Source organism: Podarcis erhardii (genome assembly GCF_964252035.2).
Source record: "Podarcis erhardii genome assembly, chromosome: 8".
NCBI classification, from domain to species: Eukaryota; Metazoa; Chordata; class Lepidosauria; order Squamata; family Lacertidae; genus Podarcis; species Podarcis erhardii.
The window spans coordinates 38,905,749-38,926,995 of record NC_138499.1 but is presented as its reverse complement, the minus strand read 5'-3'; the positions used below and the strand labels follow the sequence as shown (position 1 = coordinate 38,926,995).

At 40.4% G+C, this 21,247-nt stretch overlaps 1 protein-coding gene across 5 annotated transcripts in view; it reads right to left on the bottom strand.

Moving 5' to 3' along the window:
* Positions 1–3,142: 3,142 nt before the first annotated feature.
* Positions 3,143–21,247, bottom strand: part of LOC309348879 (DGAT1/2-independent enzyme synthesizing storage lipids-like) — an 89,570-nt gene continuing 71,465 nt past the window's right edge. For 3 of the 5 annotated variants that reach the window (XM_081874674.1, XM_081874673.1, XM_081874671.1), the window contains exons 2-7: positions 18,725–19,128; positions 16,808–16,972; positions 12,517–12,707; positions 12,021–12,081; positions 8,516–8,655; positions 3,143–3,331 (exon numbers count right to left, since the gene is read on the bottom strand). In XM_081874674.1, the coding sequence (XP_081730800.1) occupies positions 3,227–3,331; positions 8,516–8,655; positions 12,021–12,081; positions 12,517–12,707; positions 16,808–16,972; positions 18,725–19,004 (942 nt within the window). In that variant the 5' untranslated portion in view covers positions 19,005–19,128 and the 3' untranslated portion in view covers positions 3,143–3,226. Of the gene's footprint in view, positions 3,332–8,515; positions 8,656–12,020; positions 12,082–12,516; positions 12,708–16,807; positions 16,973–18,724; positions 19,129–19,360; positions 19,505–21,247 lie in introns of all 5 variants that reach the window. The other 2 variants (XM_081874672.1, XM_081874675.1) reach the window with 2 other exon arrangements.

The following is a 21,247-nucleotide window of genomic DNA, read 5'->3' as shown; positions in this document are numbered from 1 at the left end:
AATTTATCTAGGTGTCCAATATCCGGAGGTAAAGTTCGTAAATGCAGAAAAAAGTTACTGATTTCTATAACTGAAGAGGCACTTGTCACTTTCAGATGTCATGTCTCTCCCCCCCCCCCCAAAAAAGGAAAACTTGAAAAACAAAATGTAATGTCTCATTCCCACCACTAGGGTTGTATGTAATTTACCACTTTAAAAGTTCCAATTGAATTGAATAGGTTTTAAGCTGTTTTAATGAGTTTTAATTGGTTTTAACTCTTCTTCAAGTGATTCATGAAGTGACTAGGGAAGATCAGAAACCTGTGGGTTTTTTTGTTTTTCGGTTCTATTTGCCTTTTACTTCCCATGGATATTTGTTGAGTGGGATCAATTCCAATCTGTTACCTCCGAGGATGTGGACAGGCTGCTTGGACGAGTGAAACCAACCACCTGTCTCCTGGATCCTTGCCCATCCTGGCTTATAAAAGCTAGCCAGGAAGGTCTGAGCGATGGGCTTCGTGGGGTGGTGAATGCTTCCCTCCGTGAGGGAGCCTTCCCAGACCCGCTGAAAGAGGCGGTTATTAAACCGCTTCTTAAAAAACCATCTTTAAATGCGGCCACGATGGCCAACTATTGCCCAGTCTCAAATCTTCCATTCTTGGGCAAGTTGATTGAGCGAGCAGTTGCTGAACAACTCCAGGCACGCCTGGAAGAAGTGGACCATTTGGATCCCTTCCAGTCGGGATTCAGGCCTCATCATGGGACTGAAACTGCCTTGGTCACACTGGTTGATGATCTCCGGCAGGCTAGGGACAAAGGTGAGAGCTGTTTCCTAGTTTTGCTGGATCTCTCAGCGGCGTTCGATACCATCGATCCTAACATCCTTCTGGACCGTCTTGAGGGGCTGGGAGCTGGGGGCACTGTCATACAGTGGTTCCGCTCCTTCCTCCTGGGCCGTGTTCAGAAAGTGGTGGTGGGGGATGAGTGTTCAGACCCCTGGGCTCTCATTTGTGGGGTGCCTCAGGGTTCTGTCCTCTCCCCCATGCTTTTCAACATTTACATGCAGCCGCTGGGAGAGATCATCAGGAGGTTTGGGCTGGGCGTTCATCAGTATGCGGATGATACCCAGCTCTACCTCTCTTTTAAATCAGAACCAGTGAAGGTGGTGAAGATCCTGTGTGAGTGTCTAGAGGCGGTTGGAGGATGGATGGCGGCTAACAGATTGAGGTTGAATCCAGACAAGACAGAAGTACTGTTTTTGGGGGACAGGAGGCGGGCAGGTGTGGAGGATTCCCTGGTCCTGAATGGGGTAACTGTGCCCCTGAAGGACCAGGTGCGCAGCCTGGGAGTCATTTTGAACTCACAGCTGTTCATGGAGGCACAGGTCAAACCTGTGTCCAGGGCAGCTGTTTACCAGCTCCATCTGGTACGTAGGCTGAGACCCTATCTGCCTGCGGACTGTCTCGCCAGAGTGGTGCATGCTCTGGTTATCTCCCGTTTCCGAGCACAATTCAAAGTGTTGGTGCTGACCTTTAAAGCCCTAAACGGCCTCGGTCCAGTATACCTGAAGGAGCGTCTCCTCCCCCATCGTTCTGCCCAGACGCTGAGGTCCAGTGCCGTGGGCCTTCTGGCTGTTACCTCATTGCGAGAAGCAAAGCTACAGGGAACCAGGCAGAGGGCCTTCTCGGTAGTGGCGTCCGCCCTGTGGAACGCCCTTCCAGCAGATGTCAAAGCGATAAACAACTACCTGACATTCAGAAGACATCTTAAGGCATTTTTGGTTTCTATGGAAGCCACCCAGAGTGGCTGGGGAGGCCCAGCCAGATGGGCGGGGTATAAATAATATGTTGTTGTTGTTGTTGTTGTTGTTGTTGTTGTTGTTGTTGTTGTTGTTTTTAATGTCTCTGTGATCCTTTGATATCAAAGCATGTCAACCTGGAACTTTTTTGCTCCTGATCAAACAATGCATACTGCAGGGGCAACTCGTGAAGAAGCTTTTTGACAAGCTGCCTGCAGTAAAATCGGCATGGCAGGATTTAATTTCAGTGATCAAACAGATGGTATTGGAGATCTCAGAAAATGCCTGGAGCACAAGTGACTGGCCCAGTTTATTGGAGTAGAACTGATTACTGAGGATGATTACTTGAGATTCAGTATTCAAACCCAGTAGCATTAATGAAATCCTCATTTGCTGTAGAATTAAAGAGTCACATGCCAATGAAAGAGCTTTCACTTATGCACTAGGATTCAATATTGCAACAGAACATGTTGTTAAGGTTATGTATTACACAACCTACATATTGTACCTGACTGGGCTTACCAGGAATGTAAGTAAAATGTAGGCTTACCAGGAATGTAAGTAAAAACTTTTGTTCATAGAATCCTAAAGTGAAGAGTTCGGAGAGGACCCAGGGGTCGTCTAGTTAACCCCTTGCAATGCAGGAATCTCCACAAACAATCCCTGCTTACATTTGCAAATGTGCTAGTACTTGTGTTATTTGTCAGTTTCTGTGATAGCATCTCTCCATTTGTGCGTGCTTGTGCATACATGTATGATCTTTTTTAAAAATAATAATAATTGCATTTTCAAAAACAGGAACAGAGAGCATGTTTAAGAGACATATTGTAATGGCAACCACATGTTTAAGGTCCCATTTGGCCTTTTTATATCTGGGTTTCTAACCTTGCCCTAGTGTGTGTGGGGGGGTGTCAGTTCGTTCTCTCTCTCTCTCTCTCTCTCTCCAGTAAAAAACTGAAGGAGAAAACAGTCTAAAATTGAGAGTATATGGCTATGGGGAAACTTGGGGGATGATGGGAATCCAGACTCCATTGCTGAATTCACTCACTCATGGAATTAACAACCTGGCAAAAAGTCCTTTTTGAAAATAAAAATGGATAACTAGCAGAAAATGCCTTTTACAAATATAAAAGAATTGTCACTCTTTCAAGTGTAACATTATTTCATGTTTCAATTAAACACCCACCCTCCCATTACACACTTTGATTCTGACTCTAGCAGTGTAAGTCCTCAAAAAGGGGCATTCTGGGAGTCTTGCAGGATAGGGCAAGAAAGGACTTGCACCTCTTCGAAAACTTCTGCATAGACAGGAGGTGCTGAGCTACTGAGCTAGCAATCCTTCCAAATAAGTCATACACAATCCAGTACAATTCTCTGTGTGTTTGTTTGGTTTTAATTACATAATTATTAAATTTTCCAATTACAGAACTATGGTTTGTTTTATATGGACTAGTTAGCTTTGTCATCCTTATCAAATCGTTCTGAAAGAGCTCTTAATATACTTCCTGGCATTTTTTGGTGTCTATCCCGAAGATTTTCAAGTGCAGTCTTGGTCTGTTGAAAAAACAAAAACAAAGGAATACATTATGTTATAGCTAAAGGAATAGGAAAAAGCTAAAGGAGTCAGACCCAGTAGCATTTAAAAAATCCCATTTTTTCCAGCTAAAGAAGCACAATATGTAATTTCTTTCTGGGATCAGGGCAGATAAGGATTTTTAGCTAATTGTGGGAGGAAACCATCTCTCCAGATCCTAAGGCATATGCAACTGGCTCCCCAGCAAAGGATAGGGAGGAAATTACTGTCTCCTTGCATATTGAACCTTGAGCATGAACCCATAATGCTCACCCAGACCCTGCTTTGCAGTGTTCAGCCAAAATGCATGTACCAGGCCTAAGAGGAACTATGCGAGTCCTACTAGGCATACTGCCTTGGCAGGTCCCTAAAGGGCACCCTTAACACAATAATGCCTCAGTAAAGCTGATCTTTCTCTCCACAACTTTCTCATCTGTACAGATTTAACACGGTAGGAGCAAACAAACCACACCACTGTCAAATGACGATGACTGCATCCCAACAATGTGAAATAAAAGGAAGGAACCACAGGACAACCAAGGATTCAACCCACACACACCCGCAAAAATAAATTACTTCTCCGCCCCTTCAAACAAGCAACCAAAAGCCGGAACTAGATGTGGGGAGGGAGAGGGTGAAGCAAGAATGAAAGCAGAAAGTTCTTGGGGGAGACGAGAGCAACCATGAATATTAAGGGTCTGGAAAGGAAACCTTATGAGCAACAGTGAAAGAAGCTGGGTATTTTCAGCCTGAAAAAGAGGGGACTGAGAAGAGTTATGACAGCCATTTCAAATATCTTAAGGGTTGTCACATGGAAGATGGAGTAAGCTTATTTTCACCTGCTCTGCTGGGTAGGACTCAAACCAATGCCTTATAATCATCATCATCATCATCATTTTTTTAATTTATACTCCACCCATATGACAGGGTTCCATAGCCACTCTTCAAGTTGCAAGTAAGGAAATTCCAACTCAACATCAGGAAGAGCTTTCTGACAGTGAGAGCTGTTTTGACAGTTCAACAGTCTCCCCTGAGAGGTTGTGAAGGTGTTTAATAATAATAACAATAATAATAATTTATTTGTATCCTGCCATCCATGGCCAAAGCTGGGCTCAGAGCGGCTCACATCATATAAGACAATATGCATAAAACCAAGCGATCAATAAATTAAGATACATCCCACATTTAATTCAAACAAATTAAAATTAAAACTGGACAAGTGGAAATCTTCAGGGTAGATTTGAAAGCGGTTACCAACTGCTTCCACTGATATTATAAGCACCTTTGAGTGGGCTGGTAACCTCCTTCATGCTTTTTCCCCCAAAGATCTTTATTGAAACTTAACATATACACATAATAACCAAAATTCCCAATGATTCCCTCACATAAAATATAATATCTAAATTACAACAGCTGCATAACCCACCCTCTACTTCCCTCCACAGCAATTCCACTTCTTTATATTTCTTTCTACTTTTTTCCCCTTGCATTGTATAATAAATTATTTTTGTTAAATTCTGATTTTTCCTTCTGTCTTTATTGGTTTTGTTATTGCTTACATTTTTTATTCTAAGCCTATTAGCATGTCATTTTTAGAACAATATTTTGACATACAATCTTCAAAATACTTCCACTCCATTCTTAACTTTTGATTTTAATGACATCTTATAACTGAAGTTAATTTTGCCAATTCTATATACTCACTTAATTTACAAATACACTCTTCCTTTGTTGGTGTGTCCTGAGATTTCCTTCTAGTGGCAATCACTACCCTGGCAGCTGTTGTTGCATATATTTTTTTTCATATGTGGTATGTCTTTGCCCACCAACCCTAACAGATAAGCTTCAGGATTTTTTTATCAAGGGTTTTTTAAGCATTTCCTTAAGTTCCTCATGTATTATTCCCCAAAACTTCTTTATTTTCTTGCAACCCCACCACACATGAATTATCGTTCCAGGTTCTTTGTTACATTTCCAACAAAGGTTGGATTTTAATTATAAATTTTGGCGAGTTTAACTTGTGTTAAATACCACCTGTAAAACATTTAAACAAAATTTTCCTTTATCGTATAGCAAGTGGTAAAGCGGATATTCTCGCGCCAGAGTTTCTCCCATTGTTCTAAATATACAGTGTGGCCGATATCTTTTACCCATTTGCCCATTGTTTCTTTTACCTCTTCATCCATCAAATCATAGTCCAATAATAGAGTGTAAATTTTTGATAATAATTTCCTATTGTTTTGTAATATAATGGTGCTAAATAGCAATTGTTCTTTGGCGAAACCTTTTCTTTGATCTGCCTTAAACACACTTTTTAATTGTATATATCGCCAATTATCCATCCCATATTGTTTTAATTCTACATAGGTTTTTAATTTTAACTTTCCTTGGTCTTCCTCCAGTATTTGTCTATATGTTGCCCAGTTCGGATTCATATTGAGTTTTTTAACTGCATGGGCTTCTAATGGAGAGATCCATATAGGAACTTGTGGCTCTAATAGCGGTTTATATTCATTCCAAACTTTCAACAATGAATTTCTGAGTATATGATTTTTGAAGCCATTATGTACCTTAACCTTCTTGTACGCTAGGTAGGCATGCCATCCATACCTATTGTCAAAACCTTCTAGATTTAAAATACTAGTGTTTTCCAATATAATCCATTCTTTTAGCCACGCCAGACATTCTGCTTCATAGTATAATTTTAAATTCGGTAATGCCAGTCCTCCTCCCTCCCTTTTATCTGTTAATAGTTTATACTTTATGCATGGTTTTTTGGTTTGCCATATGAATTTTGTTAGATATTTTCTCCATTCATCAAAACAATTTTCTTTAATTATTATTGGTATTGTTCGGAACAAATATATCATTTTGGGTAAAACATTCATCTTAATTATAGATATTCTCCCCATTAATGTCAGCTTTAATCTACTCCAGGTTTCTAGATCTCTTCTAATTTCCTTCCAGGCTTTTTCATAATTGTTTCCAAATAGATTAATATTTTTCATTGTCAATTCTATACCTAAATGTTTTGCTTTTGTTTTGTAACAATTTCCAAACCTAATTTCTCCTGTAATTCGTTCTTTTCTAATTCCTGTATGTTTTTTACCATAAGTTTTGTTTTTGACATATTTATCTTGAAGCCTGCTACTTTCCCGAACTCACTAATTATTCTCAATGCTTTCATTAAACTGCTTTCTGACTCCTCGGTTGTTGTTGTTGTTTTTAATAATTTTTATTAACAGGCCAATCACATCACATTATTCAAATCACATTGGTTCCAAATTGTACAGCCAAATTTTAAATTTTTAGAGGTACCCATATATCAAGCTCCGCACGAGTCCAAAATTCCGAATAAGTCCAGACATCACTTATTTTACTGCATTAGTTAATCAGTTCTATCCTGTTCAATCCGGATAGTCCTTTGTTACTTTTTTTCCCCATCTTGTTGTAGTCGTACATTCCTTTCTTTGCGATCTCTGATGATTCTCACAAGCAGGCTGAAAGCTGGCATCTCTGTGTGGGTTCTCTTCGGAAGCTGTATCAGCCCAGGACAACCTCTGTTCGATACTTCCGTAAATAAAATTATTCTTCGGTTTGTCCTTTATTTTTCCAGGCTAGCGAAATAAATCAAGTAGATCAGGGGGCTCTGTCAGGTCAAACTTTCAATTCTGTCACTCCTCCTCTTCCAGCATTCCTGATTCTCCTCCCCCGTCTTTCTCCGGCAGTCTTTCTCCGGCAGCCTGTGTTGGCGAGACGCCATTTTTTAACTGCGTCATAAAAATTCCTCACCGTTCACCAATCTTCTCTCCTTTTGTATTCCACATTCCCACACAGTTTTTTTTTAAAATCCTGCTTATGATTCTTAAAAAAAGCGACGATCTTGTTTCTTTCTGGGGTGGAGGGTTATTTTGTCACATCATATAAAGAAGAAAAAAGGTTTTTTCCTCCACCCCCCCCCCCTCGTTCCAACACACAGTCTCTTGGTGGTGACACATCAAAAGATTTACTTATCCGTCCGTCGCTCCCGATCACAGAGATCCATTACTCAGCAGCCTTATTGTCGAGCTTTGCTTGATATATGTGCTTCAGCCTCATTTCCAATCATCTGTTTCCAATTATAATTCCGAGCTGAAGCAATTCCGAGCTGTTCCAATTATAATTCCGAGCTGAAGCACGCGCTAATTGGAATCGGCATCAGGAAGAGCTGACTTCACCGAGGGCTCGTGCCAAGTGTTCAGCACCCCCATCTCTCGGATCAGGGGGTGCCTTGTGAACACCACTGGCAAGACAGGATCCCACCACATCCTGGGGGAAAGGGAAGGCTGCCTACTTCCCATAGCAGCCCCTAAATTACCTCGTGTGGGTCAGAGAGATGTTATTGTCGGCCATCTTCCAATGCGCCACCTGGTGGCCCTCCTGACTCCTCGGTTGTTAATATAATATCATCCGCAAAAGCTTTAATTTTGAAAACATCCTTGCCTAATGTAATTCCCTTTATCTCTTTTTCTTATTTTTCATGCTTGTTCTTATACAAGGAGAAAATGAGTCAGACAGAACCCTGACCAAAGGCCTGGCGGAACAGCTCCGTCTTGCAGACCCTGCAGAAAGTTGTCAAATCCCACAGGGCCCTAGTCTCTAGTGAGAGAGCGTTCCACCAGGCCAGAGCCACGGCCAAAAAGACCCTGGCTCTGGTCAAGGCCAGTCTGATCTCCCTGGGGCCCGGAATCTTTAGGATGTTGTTATTTGCAGACCGCAAGGTCCTCCGTGGGGCATACCAAGAGAAGCGGTCCCATAGGTACAAGGTTAAGCAGAGGCTGGATGGCCATCTGTCATGGATGCTTTAGTTGATATTCCTTCATTGCAGAGGAGTAGATTAGATGACCCTTGGGTCCCTTTCAACTCTAAGATTCTATGATTCTATATCTAAAAATTTGTTGGGGGTTCAAAGTTCAAAGTTGGTAGCTCAGAGGGCATTTAATTAGTCTCAACAAGTTAAGCAGAGGAAAAGCTGAGTGATCAATATAATGCACAAAAATATATATAATGAAGCCTAGCTCTGGGTCATACAGAATGAGAAGCCAGTATGCAGAACACAATTTAGAACTGAGAAAGTGAAAAAACAATAGGAAAGATTATTCTGTTTTATATTTCCTGGTACTTACTTTTTCAGCCAGCTCTGTGGCAGTTATATTTGGATCATATGGGATGGGTTCTCCAATATATGTCCTCAATTTCACTGGAAACCCTCCATATACAGGAAGGAGTAAACATCGAGTTTTCTCATATACCCATCTTGCCAACCCTGTGTATGAAAGGGAAAAGATTCTGAAAGAATGTGACCCCATATCAAATGGATGAGACAAAGAAGCTTTGAATTGGCCAACAAACTCGGCAGGATGTTAACCTGGTTAATAAAGAAAAGGCAAAAAGATAAAATTATAGGTAAAATAATAGATCAAGGGGAAGAGATAGTAGACCCAGAAAAAATAAAACAGTGCTTTGTAAATTATTATAAAAAACTGTACAAATCAGAAGATAAAGATGAGAATAAAATAAATGATTATCTACAACAAAACAAATTACTGGTAATATTAGAATAGGAACATAGATATTTAAATTCAACTATCAAAATAGAAGAAATACTACAAGTAATGAAAAACAAACAAAAGTTGGGGAATCTCCGGGCCCAGATTGAATTTCAATTAGTTACTGTGATGGTTATGGGTGGGTTACTCGTGTGTAAACTGCCTCCACTTCAGTTAGATCGTTCGCTCAACCATGTTAAGGGTTAGAGCTCGCCCTCCGTGACCTGTTAGTCACTTGCAGAATCCGTCAGTGGGCGTTTCTTAAATCTCTTCCAGCATAAAAGCTGTTTGAACCCAAGTCTCCACCTATGTTCCCTGCGCGGAACGCATCTGCGCAGGTAAGGGGACGGCAAGGGCGTGCCAGCGCTCTCTCCGCTGGTCTCAGTTGAAGGGTCTCGGAGCCCTGACACCGATTCCTCCATCTCCCTCTCCTCTCTATTGGTGTCACGCTGAATTCCTTCCCCCCGACCGGTTCCCTCTCCGGCATCGCTCTGGAGCCCTGCCTCCACTTTTCTCTCTGATGTCAGTTCCCTGACAGTTACTATTAAAAAAACTAGAAGAGGCCATACTTCCAACCCTGAAAAAGATTATGAGAAATATATTAGAGAATGGGAAGACACTGGAGTCATGGAAAAAAGCCTTAAAAACCTTGATCCCGAAACAAGGAGCAGATCTGATGAATACCAAAAACTATAGACCAATTTCATTACTAAATTTAGATTACAAAATTTTTACAGGGATACTTGCAAACAGATTAAAAAAAATATTAAATAGACGAATTAACGAAGACCGGGCTGGCTTCCTCCCGGGAAGACAAATATATAACGTAACAATACAAGAACAATTATCAGTTTATTAGAATATTTGGGGGTAGGTGGGAATCAAAGATCAGCAATGATGTTAGTGGACGCTGAAAATGCATTTGATCATGTATCATTGGATTTCTTGTTGAACACCATTGATGCAATGAAATTAGGAAATAAAATATATTGCGGAATCAAGGCAATATATGATAACCAGAAAGCAAAATTAATCATAAATAATGAACTAACGAAAACATTTAACATTGAATAAGGGAATAGACAAGGCTGTCCATTCTCACCACTTTTATTTATCACCATATTAGAAACATTAGTAACAGCTATAAGGAAAAAAACAAAAATAAAAGGTATTTATTTGGGCAACAGATTTTATAAACTCAAAGCCTCTGCAGATTACATCATCATAACCATTGAGAACCCAATAGAGAGCATATTAGAAACACTGACAAAAATGGATGAATTCAGGAAAGTCTCGGCTTTAAACTAAACAAAGACAAAACAAAATTATTCGTGAAAAACATGTGTGAAGAAGAAAAAAGAGGATTGTAAACTAAAACAGGATTAAAAATAACAAATAAGGTGAAATACCTAGGCTCTGGATCACAACAAAAAATATAAACCTCTACAATTACAATTATGTAAAAAAAATGGAAAGAAATAAAAAAAGATTTGGAGATTTGGGGGAGGTTAAATCTGTCACTGTGGGGCAGGATGTCAATAATTAAAATGACAGTGCTACCAAAGATGTTATTCCAATTCCAAACATTACCAACAATCAGTGGAGTTAAATGTTTTAAGGAGTGTCAAAAAGATCTGGCAAAATTCATTTGGCAGGGTAAAAAACCTGGAATAAAATTACTAAGAGATTAGAGACAGAGGTGGATTTGCAGTTCCAAAAGTAAAAGGAGTGATACTAAAGTGGGTGCAAGATCTGGGTTATCCTATAGAATTACAAAAATGAGAAGAGCTGTGGAGAAAGAATCTAAGATTCACAGCATGTTACGTAATTAAAGAAAAGTTTATGAAAATGCAATTTAGATGGTATTTAACCCCTTCAAAATTAGCCAAAATGACTAAAAATTATGATAATAAATGTTGGAGATGCAAATTATATGAGGGAACCTTTTTCCATATGTGCCCAGGAATCAAAAAATATGGGACACGACCTATGAGGAATTAACAAAAATATTAAAATTTACATTACAAAAAACCTCGGAAGCATTCTTACTAGGGATCTTAACTAATAACATTCCAAAAGAAAGCAAGAGAATATTCCTCTACACAGTGACTGCATCTAGACTGCTAGTAGCTAAGTATTGGAAGAGTGAATTTATCCCATCAAGAGAGGAATGGCAGTACTTGGAACTCACGAAAATGACGGCATCAATAAGAAACAAATCAGCAGACATAGTCAAAAAAGAATGGGAATGTTTCAACAATTATTTAATGAAACAAGGTTATACTACTAAGACTTGGTTGTATCTTGAATAACTCCGCAAATAGTGACATACTGTTTCCTCTTACCAAGATGAGGATAAAATATTAAATACAAGGGGGAAAGTAAGCTATTGCAAATTGACATCATAATGAGGCAGAAGGAAGCCAACATCAGTAACAAATAAGTAAAGAGATTCAACCCATACTGAAGGTCACTATATATAAGAAATACTATTATAGGGTTGAATTATAGCAAATAGAATTTTTTTAAGAAAGAGGTCTTAAGGTAGTCTAAGTTATTATTTCGATAGAGTTAAACTTTGCTTAATTTTTGTTCATTTATTTTTCTTTTCTTTTTTATATCCTTTTCTATTCTATGTACGTTCATATGTATGCTTTCCCCTTTTCTTTTTTCTTTTTTCCCCCAGGCAGGTTATTAAAGTATTTATTTGTTAACTATAGTTACAGGTAGGTAGCCGTGTTGATCTGCTGTAGTCGAAACAGCTGTCTGAAGAAGTGTGCATGCACACGAAAGCTCATACCAATAATTAACTTAGTTGGTCTCTAAGGTGCTACTGGAAGGAATTTTTTATTTTTTTGTATTTGTTAACAATGTATTTATAAATGTTTTTTTGGGGGGGATTTCTATAAAAATATTCTGAAAGAATGCGACGCCATATCAAATTTGAAATTAGTTGGCATTTTGAGAGTTGGTAGGAAATAGATATTCATTTTTTAAAAAACACCATTGTATATTATTAAAATGTATTTTGCCTGAAATTAGATATCTTGATCAACCAAGGAACATAATAAATTTAACTCACTTATCTTTCCAAAGGTCCTGAATGCTTCAGAATCATTTTGTGCAAATATAGGGATGATGGGCTAAAAGAATAAAATAGGAAATAAACAATAACAGAAAGGTGAGAACTAGTTAATTACTTCCCCCCAACCATTCCACCTTAATTTTTGTTAAAGACTAGAAGGAATGATTCACACCTGGCATTATAATGACAAGCCAGACATGATTGGCTTCAGAATTCCTGACAGATCTATTCAAATATCTCAAATGAAGAAAATTCACAAGCTGTCCCCCAGATTTTGAGGAATTGAAGAGAGTAGGAAGAAAAAAGTTGTTTTTCTTATTAAACATTTATTTCAGTAGCTTTTTTAAAAAGCAGGAGTGGGGAATCCATGGCTCTCCAGATATCATTTCACTCCATCCTCGGCCATGGAGGATGCTAAATCAAGGATGTCAACACAGTATGTCATATACAGGATAATTGTGAGGACAATGCAAATTGCCCAAAGATCACTCACCACTTTTGCCTCCAAAGCTAGCCGAGCGAAACCTGTGTGGTTACCCCACATTAAGCTGTAGTCAGTACTAAAATTTGCTTCTCTACCTCCACCAGGGGCAATGCCCAGTAAATGGCCTTTCTTCAGAATTTCCACACATTCAGCTTTCTTGAAATCTCTCAATAAGAGCACATCACAAAACATCTTTGGCCCTAGAAGAAAGCCCCAAATAGAAAAATGCATTTTATATAGCTCTCATTTAGGAAATAGTGTGGATACTATACAAGTGTCTTCATTCCAAAGATTACTGATCAACTAGGATTTCATGGAAGGGGGACTTTATGCTAGTTCCCCTTTTGCTCACATGTTCTGGCTCATAGAGTGACGCTGAGTGCTAAGGTGACCACCTTTTGGAGAAGTGTTCCTCAAGTCAAGTCTCTAGTACAATAGGTTGATATTCAAGTTTGCATCGTGATAAAAATACAGCCCAGGAATCACCAAACTCGGCCCTCCAGCAGTTTTGGGACTACAACTCCCAGTGGTCAGTTTCAATGGGCGTTGTAGTCCCAAAACAGCTGGAAGGCTGAGTTTGGGGGTGCCTGATACAGCCCATAGTGCCTTGCCGGACAATCTTCAATCTCTATATGCTGCTTGGGTTTTGGATACAGTGGGCATTCACACATAGACAGATACAGAGAGAGAGAGAACAGAGAGGAACCCATGCTGGTGGAAACCTGTCGGCACCAGCAGAAGCCCATCTTTTCAGCCAGACAGGAGGTTAGATGCTGCATTAATTTACCCAATGGAATGCACCTCTCTGTGCTAGTGGGCCTGTTTGGGCTCTGACCTCACTTCTTTTGCTTTATTTTTAAAATTGACCTATGTGTGGTGTCATAGTTTCCTGGTGTGGCTGCTGTGTGCATGCAGAGGAAGATGATGTGGGGGGAGTTGCAGTCAAGGTTCCATGAACACTGTGTAGAAAGGATGCCACAAGTGTTTGCTTGCAGTGTCACATGGGGGCATAAAAGCTGTGCGTGAGAGTGCTTGATTGTCCATGTGTTTGGGGGAGGCATACTTCCTGGGATCACTGCACATTGCTTAATAGATTGGAGTTGCCGTGAAAGCCATGGGCATGTACATGTGTTTCTGCCCTTTTCCTTAGCTGTAGCTCCCATCCCATCCCAGTTGCCATGAAGTGTGTATGAATACAGTGAATTTTTCACAGGAAGCTTGCTAGTGAACATACTCTAACGTAGTTTCCCCTACTTTGAATTGTTCTTCAGGATAAGACACATCCATCTTTATTAATGACTGATTTTTGCAATACTCATTGTACCTGAGGAAATCAGTTGCCATTGTTTTTGCATTGTTCTTCCCAGTAAGACACATCCATCTTTATTAATGACTGATTTTTGAGCCCAACAGGACCAAACTGGGTCTGCCCTAACAGCCCATGACCTAGCTGACCTACTGTTGGAGCTCTGGGCACTGATCAGTGTAAATTTCTTGTTGTTTCCTGTAGCTGTCTTTTCGTCTCCTGGTTACCCTGAAGTTACTTAGGCCTAGAAAAGACAGAGGGTCCTCAACTGAGCCTTCCAGAACAAAGTTGGATCCAGAAGCCCTTCAAACGGCAAACCCGTTCCTTCAAGGGGAGTGCAAACCTATCCAGAACAAGCAACTGACCAATTTGTTGGACATTGCAAGATCCAAGCTCAACTTCTTTTTCCTCATCCATTTCACCACTGCGTCCAGGCAATGGCCCACGGAATGCACAGATTCTCCTGATTCAGATGCGATGGAGAAAGAGGGCTGAGTGTCATCAGCATACTGATGGTACATCTCCCCAAAACTTCTATTGCCTACTCCCTGCAGCATCACATAGCATAGTGCTACTCCCTGGAATCGGTCCTAAAGATAGGATTGGAACCATGGTAATACAGTGCCCCCAATTCCCATTCCTTAGAGACAGTCCAGGACAATGCCATAATCAATGGCATCAAATGCCTACAAGAGATCACGAAAAAAGAACAAGGTCACATGCCCCTTGTCCCACTTTCTTCGAATTCTGGCGTCAGGAGTTGCTGTTGGAACCGAAGTCCAGTTGAATATGATGCTGAGGGTGCCAGTGGTTTGGGAGTGATATCCAGGATCAAATTGTATGCAAAGCATTGTACAGCTGATGTTATGTCCCATGTATTTTCTCCCATGTTGGTAGCTGTAGCCCTGTGGGCTGAGGTGTTTAGGAACAAAACGGTGAGATTCTGTTGTGACAACCTGGCAGTGCTTTGCATTATCAACTTACAGCCCTCCCATTCGCCTTGGTGCATACATTGTTTTGCACTGCTTGGACTTCAGCATCCTATTCACAGAATAACTGGATAGCTGATGCTGTCTGTCGGTTCCAGAAGAGGTGGTTCCGCAAGCTGGCACTGGGTGTTGTGCACAACCTGATGAGGATGCCAAGCAAACCTTGGCAATTGATACCTCAACTGGACATTTCTTCTACTCTGGCCCCCTGTACCAGGCAGCCATATTTGCCTAATCACCAGGAGTTCAGAGACATCAGGACCACCTCTATGGCCCATCCACTTTAGGACCAAGAGCAGAACAGACCAGATAAATGTAAGCCCATAATACCAGATGCTCTATTGTTGCTGCTGTCCCTGTGTTCTTTCGCTTTGGAAACTCAGCTGTTTCCTGCTGTTTCATTGGTTGCCTTTCGTGGGGCTTTGGGCCTACGAGTTACTTTCTATGTCTAGGGCAGGCCTTGTTGTTCGAGGATGTCCAGTTCGCAGATGGGTTGGTACGCATTCTCCTAAGGCAGTCCAAGATGGGCCAGAAGGCTTTGGCTCCAAGGTCATGAACGAGAGTTGCCATGATGTACCTTTATGCCCTGTGATAGCACTTGCAGCCTATCTGGCCACGCGGCCTGTGTGTGGGTCACCTTTTCTTCTCCCAGGATCAATTTGAAGTTTGGACAGTTCTCTGCCCAATTAGCCATAGCTTGTGATCCAGTTCAGTTTGGTTTGCATTCCTTTCGCATAGGTACAGCCACAGCTGCAGCTCTCATGGGCATCCCACCAGATCTGGGACATTGGAAGATGGCAATCTGATGCATTCAAACTTTATATTCACTTTTAAGCAAAGTGCTATATCTAACGTACTCCTCCCCCCTTTTTGATGGATCTGGCCAGTTGCCAGGAGCTGTCAGAGTCATACTGAGTGGCCAGTCCATTTCATTCTGGGCTCATCCGTGTGCTATTTCATCCATTGTTTGAACCCAGCTGAGAATCTGCCAGGGCAAATTGTCACTGGGAAATGAAGAGAGGCTTGCTTTCAGAGGATTCCCCCAACTGGATAGAAATAGGTGCCGAAAGATCACCACTGGGTTGCTTACATTCCCCATGGTCATATCCATCAAGATCTTCTTCTATCAGTACAATGGAGTCCACCCTTCAGAGGAAGCCTGAAATCTTTTCTTTGCTGGCCTGCAATGAGCTCTATTTGAGCTCTTTTTTTGTGTGTTCTTAGGAGGAGGTGAACTACCTGGCATTGATCTCTTCCAGTGGCTGTTAGTTCAGGCAGGAAACATAATACAAGAGAGAGTGGAGTAAATAATTATGGTGGTATTTAGTGAGGGGCACTCTTTGATCACCTTACATTGTCTTGTGTTGGGTCATTGGGGATGGCATTTGGGCTTTGCATGCACATTGGGCTGAACACTGACCTGGTTGACATTCACATTGGTTTGTGCTCATCAAGTCATGTGCCCACAATTCTAGGAACAAGGAGGACATATTTCTTCCAGTCCTTTACTCTGAGGGAATGTTGCCTGTAAACATGGCCAAGAAAGTGGAGTAACCTGTTTCCTCCTGCCTAACTGTATATTGATTTGGCTAGTTTAATTTAATTTACAGATCCTTTAGGCTGTTATATAACCTTTTGTCCACAATATTTCATTTCATTTTCACTTCAATACTATGCCCTGAGTCTTCCTTAAGGCGTAGTTTGTGTTGGGAAACACCCTGGGATCCTCGGATGAAGGACAGTATACAAATTTAAGAAAGACAGAAATGAATTGGAAATAATTATTCATCCTACATTCTGTCTTACTTGCAGGGACTTGGTGAGAAAGAACCTATCCACTAATTTCCTGTTTCACCTGTTGCTGCTATTTTATTTACCTGTGGTTTTTTGCCAGATACACTGTTTTGTATTCTACAGCATTGTTTTATATTTAATAGCATTGTTTCATGTCATATTTGGCACATGTTTTATGCAAAAAAGCACAATTTTAATTTAAATAATTTACCTGGAAGATTATACAATAAGTGATGAACTACTGAATGGCACAGTCTCCCTTTCTCTTCATAAGCTTTGCACACAAAGAAGCAATAGCCGCGAAGCCAAATTGAGTGATGAAAAATAACAATCCCTGGTCCTTTAGGGAGATGTTCCAAGCCAATAACTTCATAACCTGAATATAATACAAATGGCAACAAATAAATATTATGTTGTTGAAAGGTAAATAAAATATCACAATATTTTATTGGAAGAAAACAGTGTGTTTCAGAAGGGGGGAAATGAAATTAAGATCAGTTACAAAGCTCTGCTATGTGTTCCAGCATTCTGGATGCCAGGAGAGCATCCATGAGGGAGGAACAGGACTTTCTCTGTGGTGGTCGCAAAACTAGAGGGGCAGGAGGGGACTTCTCCTCTCCTGGAATATTCATTCCTTGCTTCCTTTTGGATACAGATGGAAACATTTTTGCCCAGTCTTTGAGTTATTTTGCTCTTTTAATCTACTTTATGTGTGTTTGACCCTTTGAGATGATTTAACATGATATCAAACTAAATGTTTTGGAGACTTTTATTTATTTATTTGAAGGGCAGTATTACCCTTCTGTACAGAGCGCTACTTTGGGGAAGAGCTATCTTAGACCAGGAGCACATTTCTTCCCCATCCCTAAGAGCTCCAACCAGACATCTTCAGACCATCTTCTGAATCACTATATACCAAGTAAGAAAGCTGTTTTCCAGACAGATGCACCATTGACCATGTTATAAGTAGCTACAGGGTTTCATCATTGAGGCCCAGGCTTAGTTTTAGTAGTGTATTTCTGATTTATGCTTCAACTCCTAAAGCAACATCAACATACCCTCCTACATTTCACAAATGAAAATAAGCATATCAAATAATACTAATACTAATACTAATACTAATAATAATAATGATAATAATAATATAACAATAATAATTGTATTCTTTATACCCCACCCATCAGACTGGGTTGCCTCAGCCACTCTGGGTGGCTTACAACATATATAAAAACATTAAATATTAAAAAACTTTTGTATACTTGGCTGCCTTTGCTCATGTGTCGCCTAAGTCCCTATCCTCTGACATTTCTCTGATGAAAATAGAAACATCCTGAGGAAAAGCAGGGCATTCCAGGATCAAATCAGAAACTCTGCCAGGATGGCGTCTGTAAATCCGGGACTCTCCCTGGAGAACAGGAATACTTGGGGTGATTTTAGCAGTCATCTGGGAGGATATAAGAATAATCCTGTTGATGGGGCCAAAGGCCTCTATAGCCCACTGTCCTGTTTCCCACAGTGTCCATCTAAAGTAGTAGCCATCAACACAACTTGTGCTGGCAAATACCATAGTTTATGTTTCAGAGCTGCCTTGTGGTTTATCATGCTCAGGAAAATTGCACGCTCAAGGTCTCACTATACAATGTTATATTAATTACATTGGCTGTGTACCCACAACACATTTAAAGACAATCCCTTTCTCTTGCGACAATCCATGAAGCTATTTTTAAAGGGCTTTGCTCTTTGCAGCTCTGTGAAGTGTAAGCAACATTCTCCAGGTTTCGGGGGGGGGGGGGTTAAATATGATTAATATGTATGGTGTTTATGCAGCCACCAACTCACCCTTTCTTCTGTAATACGTCTTGATTTTGTACGTACCTCATAAAATATTTTGTTTTTCCTTAGGATGGCTTATTACATATATAAATATCCATGCCTTTGTTTTGATCCTTACAAAGCCAACCAAAACTTGTAGCTCTTATGACACTGAGGTGGGTTCAGAGCTACACTCCTGATGCACTGTGGCAACCATTGTTCCAGTGTTTCAAGTCTGAAATTCTGGTGCTCAGTCCTATGAAAGTATAGAAGCTGATAAGACTGAATTATTGGTATGAAAGAAACCTTTACTCACCATGCCATATCTTTCCATATATATTGAAACAGCGATACATAATGTGCCTTGTCTTGTCCCAAAATTTGCTATAAATATCATTTTCTTGCTGGTTATTCATCTTCTTGTAGATATATAACAGAAATGAGACAGCACAGCAAAATATATATAAAAATAACCAGTAAGAATAAAGCAAAATGGGAATGATAAATAACCACAGAGGGTGAACCACAGAGTTCAGGCATTCTTCCAAATAAGTAACACTAATCCAGTTTTCCAGCATTTGAGTAAACCAGCTCATTGTTTCCTGATCTGAAGCAAGTGTATGCCAAGAGATGAGAAGAGCTGAAGTGTATGCCAATGAAATAAATATATCAAGTGAAATTCGCCTCAGTTGTGATGGTATCTTTCCCCCCACTGTTTACCTGTAAAACAGAAAATGCAGTACATCAGTTTGAACTGTCAACCCAGAGCATTCATGATTACATGAAATCTAGTTTTCCTCACTGTAACTAGCCAAGCAGTCATCCCCCCCCCCCGAGCATTCATCGCTGAGATCTACAAAATTAGTAATGTACGACCATCATGTTCTTTGTTGTAAAGCAAGCTGGTTTCATTTCATGGCTGAAGTGTTAAGGAAAGTGGAAAAGGAGTTACTTTTCCATGAGTCAGCAGAAATGGCAGTTGCAGGACTTCGTTAGCCCCTAGACTTTGCACTTGCTATGTGGAGTTTGTCTCAGCAATTACTTTATAATCTGAAATGGCCTCTTGTCTTCAGAGAGTGAAGACTTCTTCTAACAACTGCAAAGAACGTGTATATATAGTGTGTGTCTTTTTGCCCCTGAAGTAAAAGCTCTCTCTGCTACACGGTTGTTTCCTACATTGAACCTAACCGCTTGACTGAACTTCTTTGGCGCAAACACAACACCCAGCAAGGAGGGTGGGGAGAATGGGGAGCTGAAGTTTGGAAGCATTTTGGGATACACTGCAAAGTGGGATTGCAGCTCTGCTGCCAGATAGTAGCAGATGCTGAAGGCCAAACTCTGTTATCACTGCCTCTAGACATTCTTTCCACTTCGGTTATTGGGAACCATGCCACAACACCCAGCCATAGCTGTCAACCTTTTCCTTTTTTTAAGGGAAATTCTCGTATTCCAAATAGGATTCCTTGCAAGAAAAGGGAAAAGTTGACAGCTATGCACCCAGCCATCACATTTTTGTCTTCAAATTACTAAGTCATCTGAAGACCCATTGGCTTTACATAGCTGAATTGCATATTTCTGATTCTACTCTATTTTCACTACATCTTGCAATTAAATAGTATATAGAATAGACCCCAAAAATTGGGTGGTTTTTTTGGGAGAGGGAGACCTGAAATCACAGCTGTTTTGATTCCAATAAGACTTTTGTGCCTATAATAGCCACACGATACGGAATAATTAAATTTCTGTTTCTCAGAGTTGTAATATCTGAAAAAGCTGTAAGTGATTAATTTCCTCTTCCCACATAGCTATGCAAAGGTAAGTGTCACTGTTGGGGTTTATCTTAGATATCTCACTGCTTCCACCAAGATTTTGGTGAGTCTTACGTCAGACTGGATCCTTTCCACACGCCCTTGTCAGGAATTAGGAAGACCTCATCCCTGGTATTAGAAGAATGATAAATTGCAGATGGGGTACTGTTGTGACTAAAACAAACGGTTTTTATCTTGTGTGTATTTGAGGCTACATCCAATGCTCTCCCACTGCTTTTTTGGAGAGTAGTGTACATATGGCATTAGCCACCATCCATCTCTATCCTGTTCTGTCTTCTGAAATACTGTGTTGATTAGTTTTCTCCTAAACCAGTCTCAACCCTGGTTGAAATTTTCATACTACTCCTAAAATGTGACTTCCTAAAATCCTGTGGTGAGGCCAGGAAAGCTTGTTGAATCTCCAGCGGTGCCTTATACAAGCTCCACTTTGGGGCAGTGTGAGCTCTGAAGAGTTTGGGCTGTCACAATTTGGATAATGGGCCATGGCACTAGAGGGAGAGATCAGCTCATTGCCACACAGCCTCTAAGACTCTCACCAGAGTGACAAAACTTCCCAAATTAAATCCAAATAAGAAGACAGAATTCAAAGAATTAGTGGGGTATCTTTGGAAAAGAGTCTGGGAGTGAAAAAAGGGAGTCCACTCTGGATCTGGTAAAATCTGGGGAGCAAAGAAATGGGTACAATTAAATGGGTACAGTTTAAACAACTCAAATTACAATTGTGGAATGTAAACAATGATACTCCCCTTTTAGTACAGTGCTACCTCGGGTTACATACGCTTCAGGTTACATACTCTGCTAACCCAGAAATAGCAACCTCGTACTATCAAATAGCGGGGGCTTTCAAAAATTTGGGTGCCAAAGGAAATAAGATTTTAATCACAAACCAGACTTGTGAGTGTGGCCAGGAGGACTGGATAATTGGTTTCCTGTGTCCTGTTCTGTTTCTCCATATGGGAAGATATTTTGCGTGTGGTTGTGTTTTCCAAAGTCATCCTTGGGCAATGCTG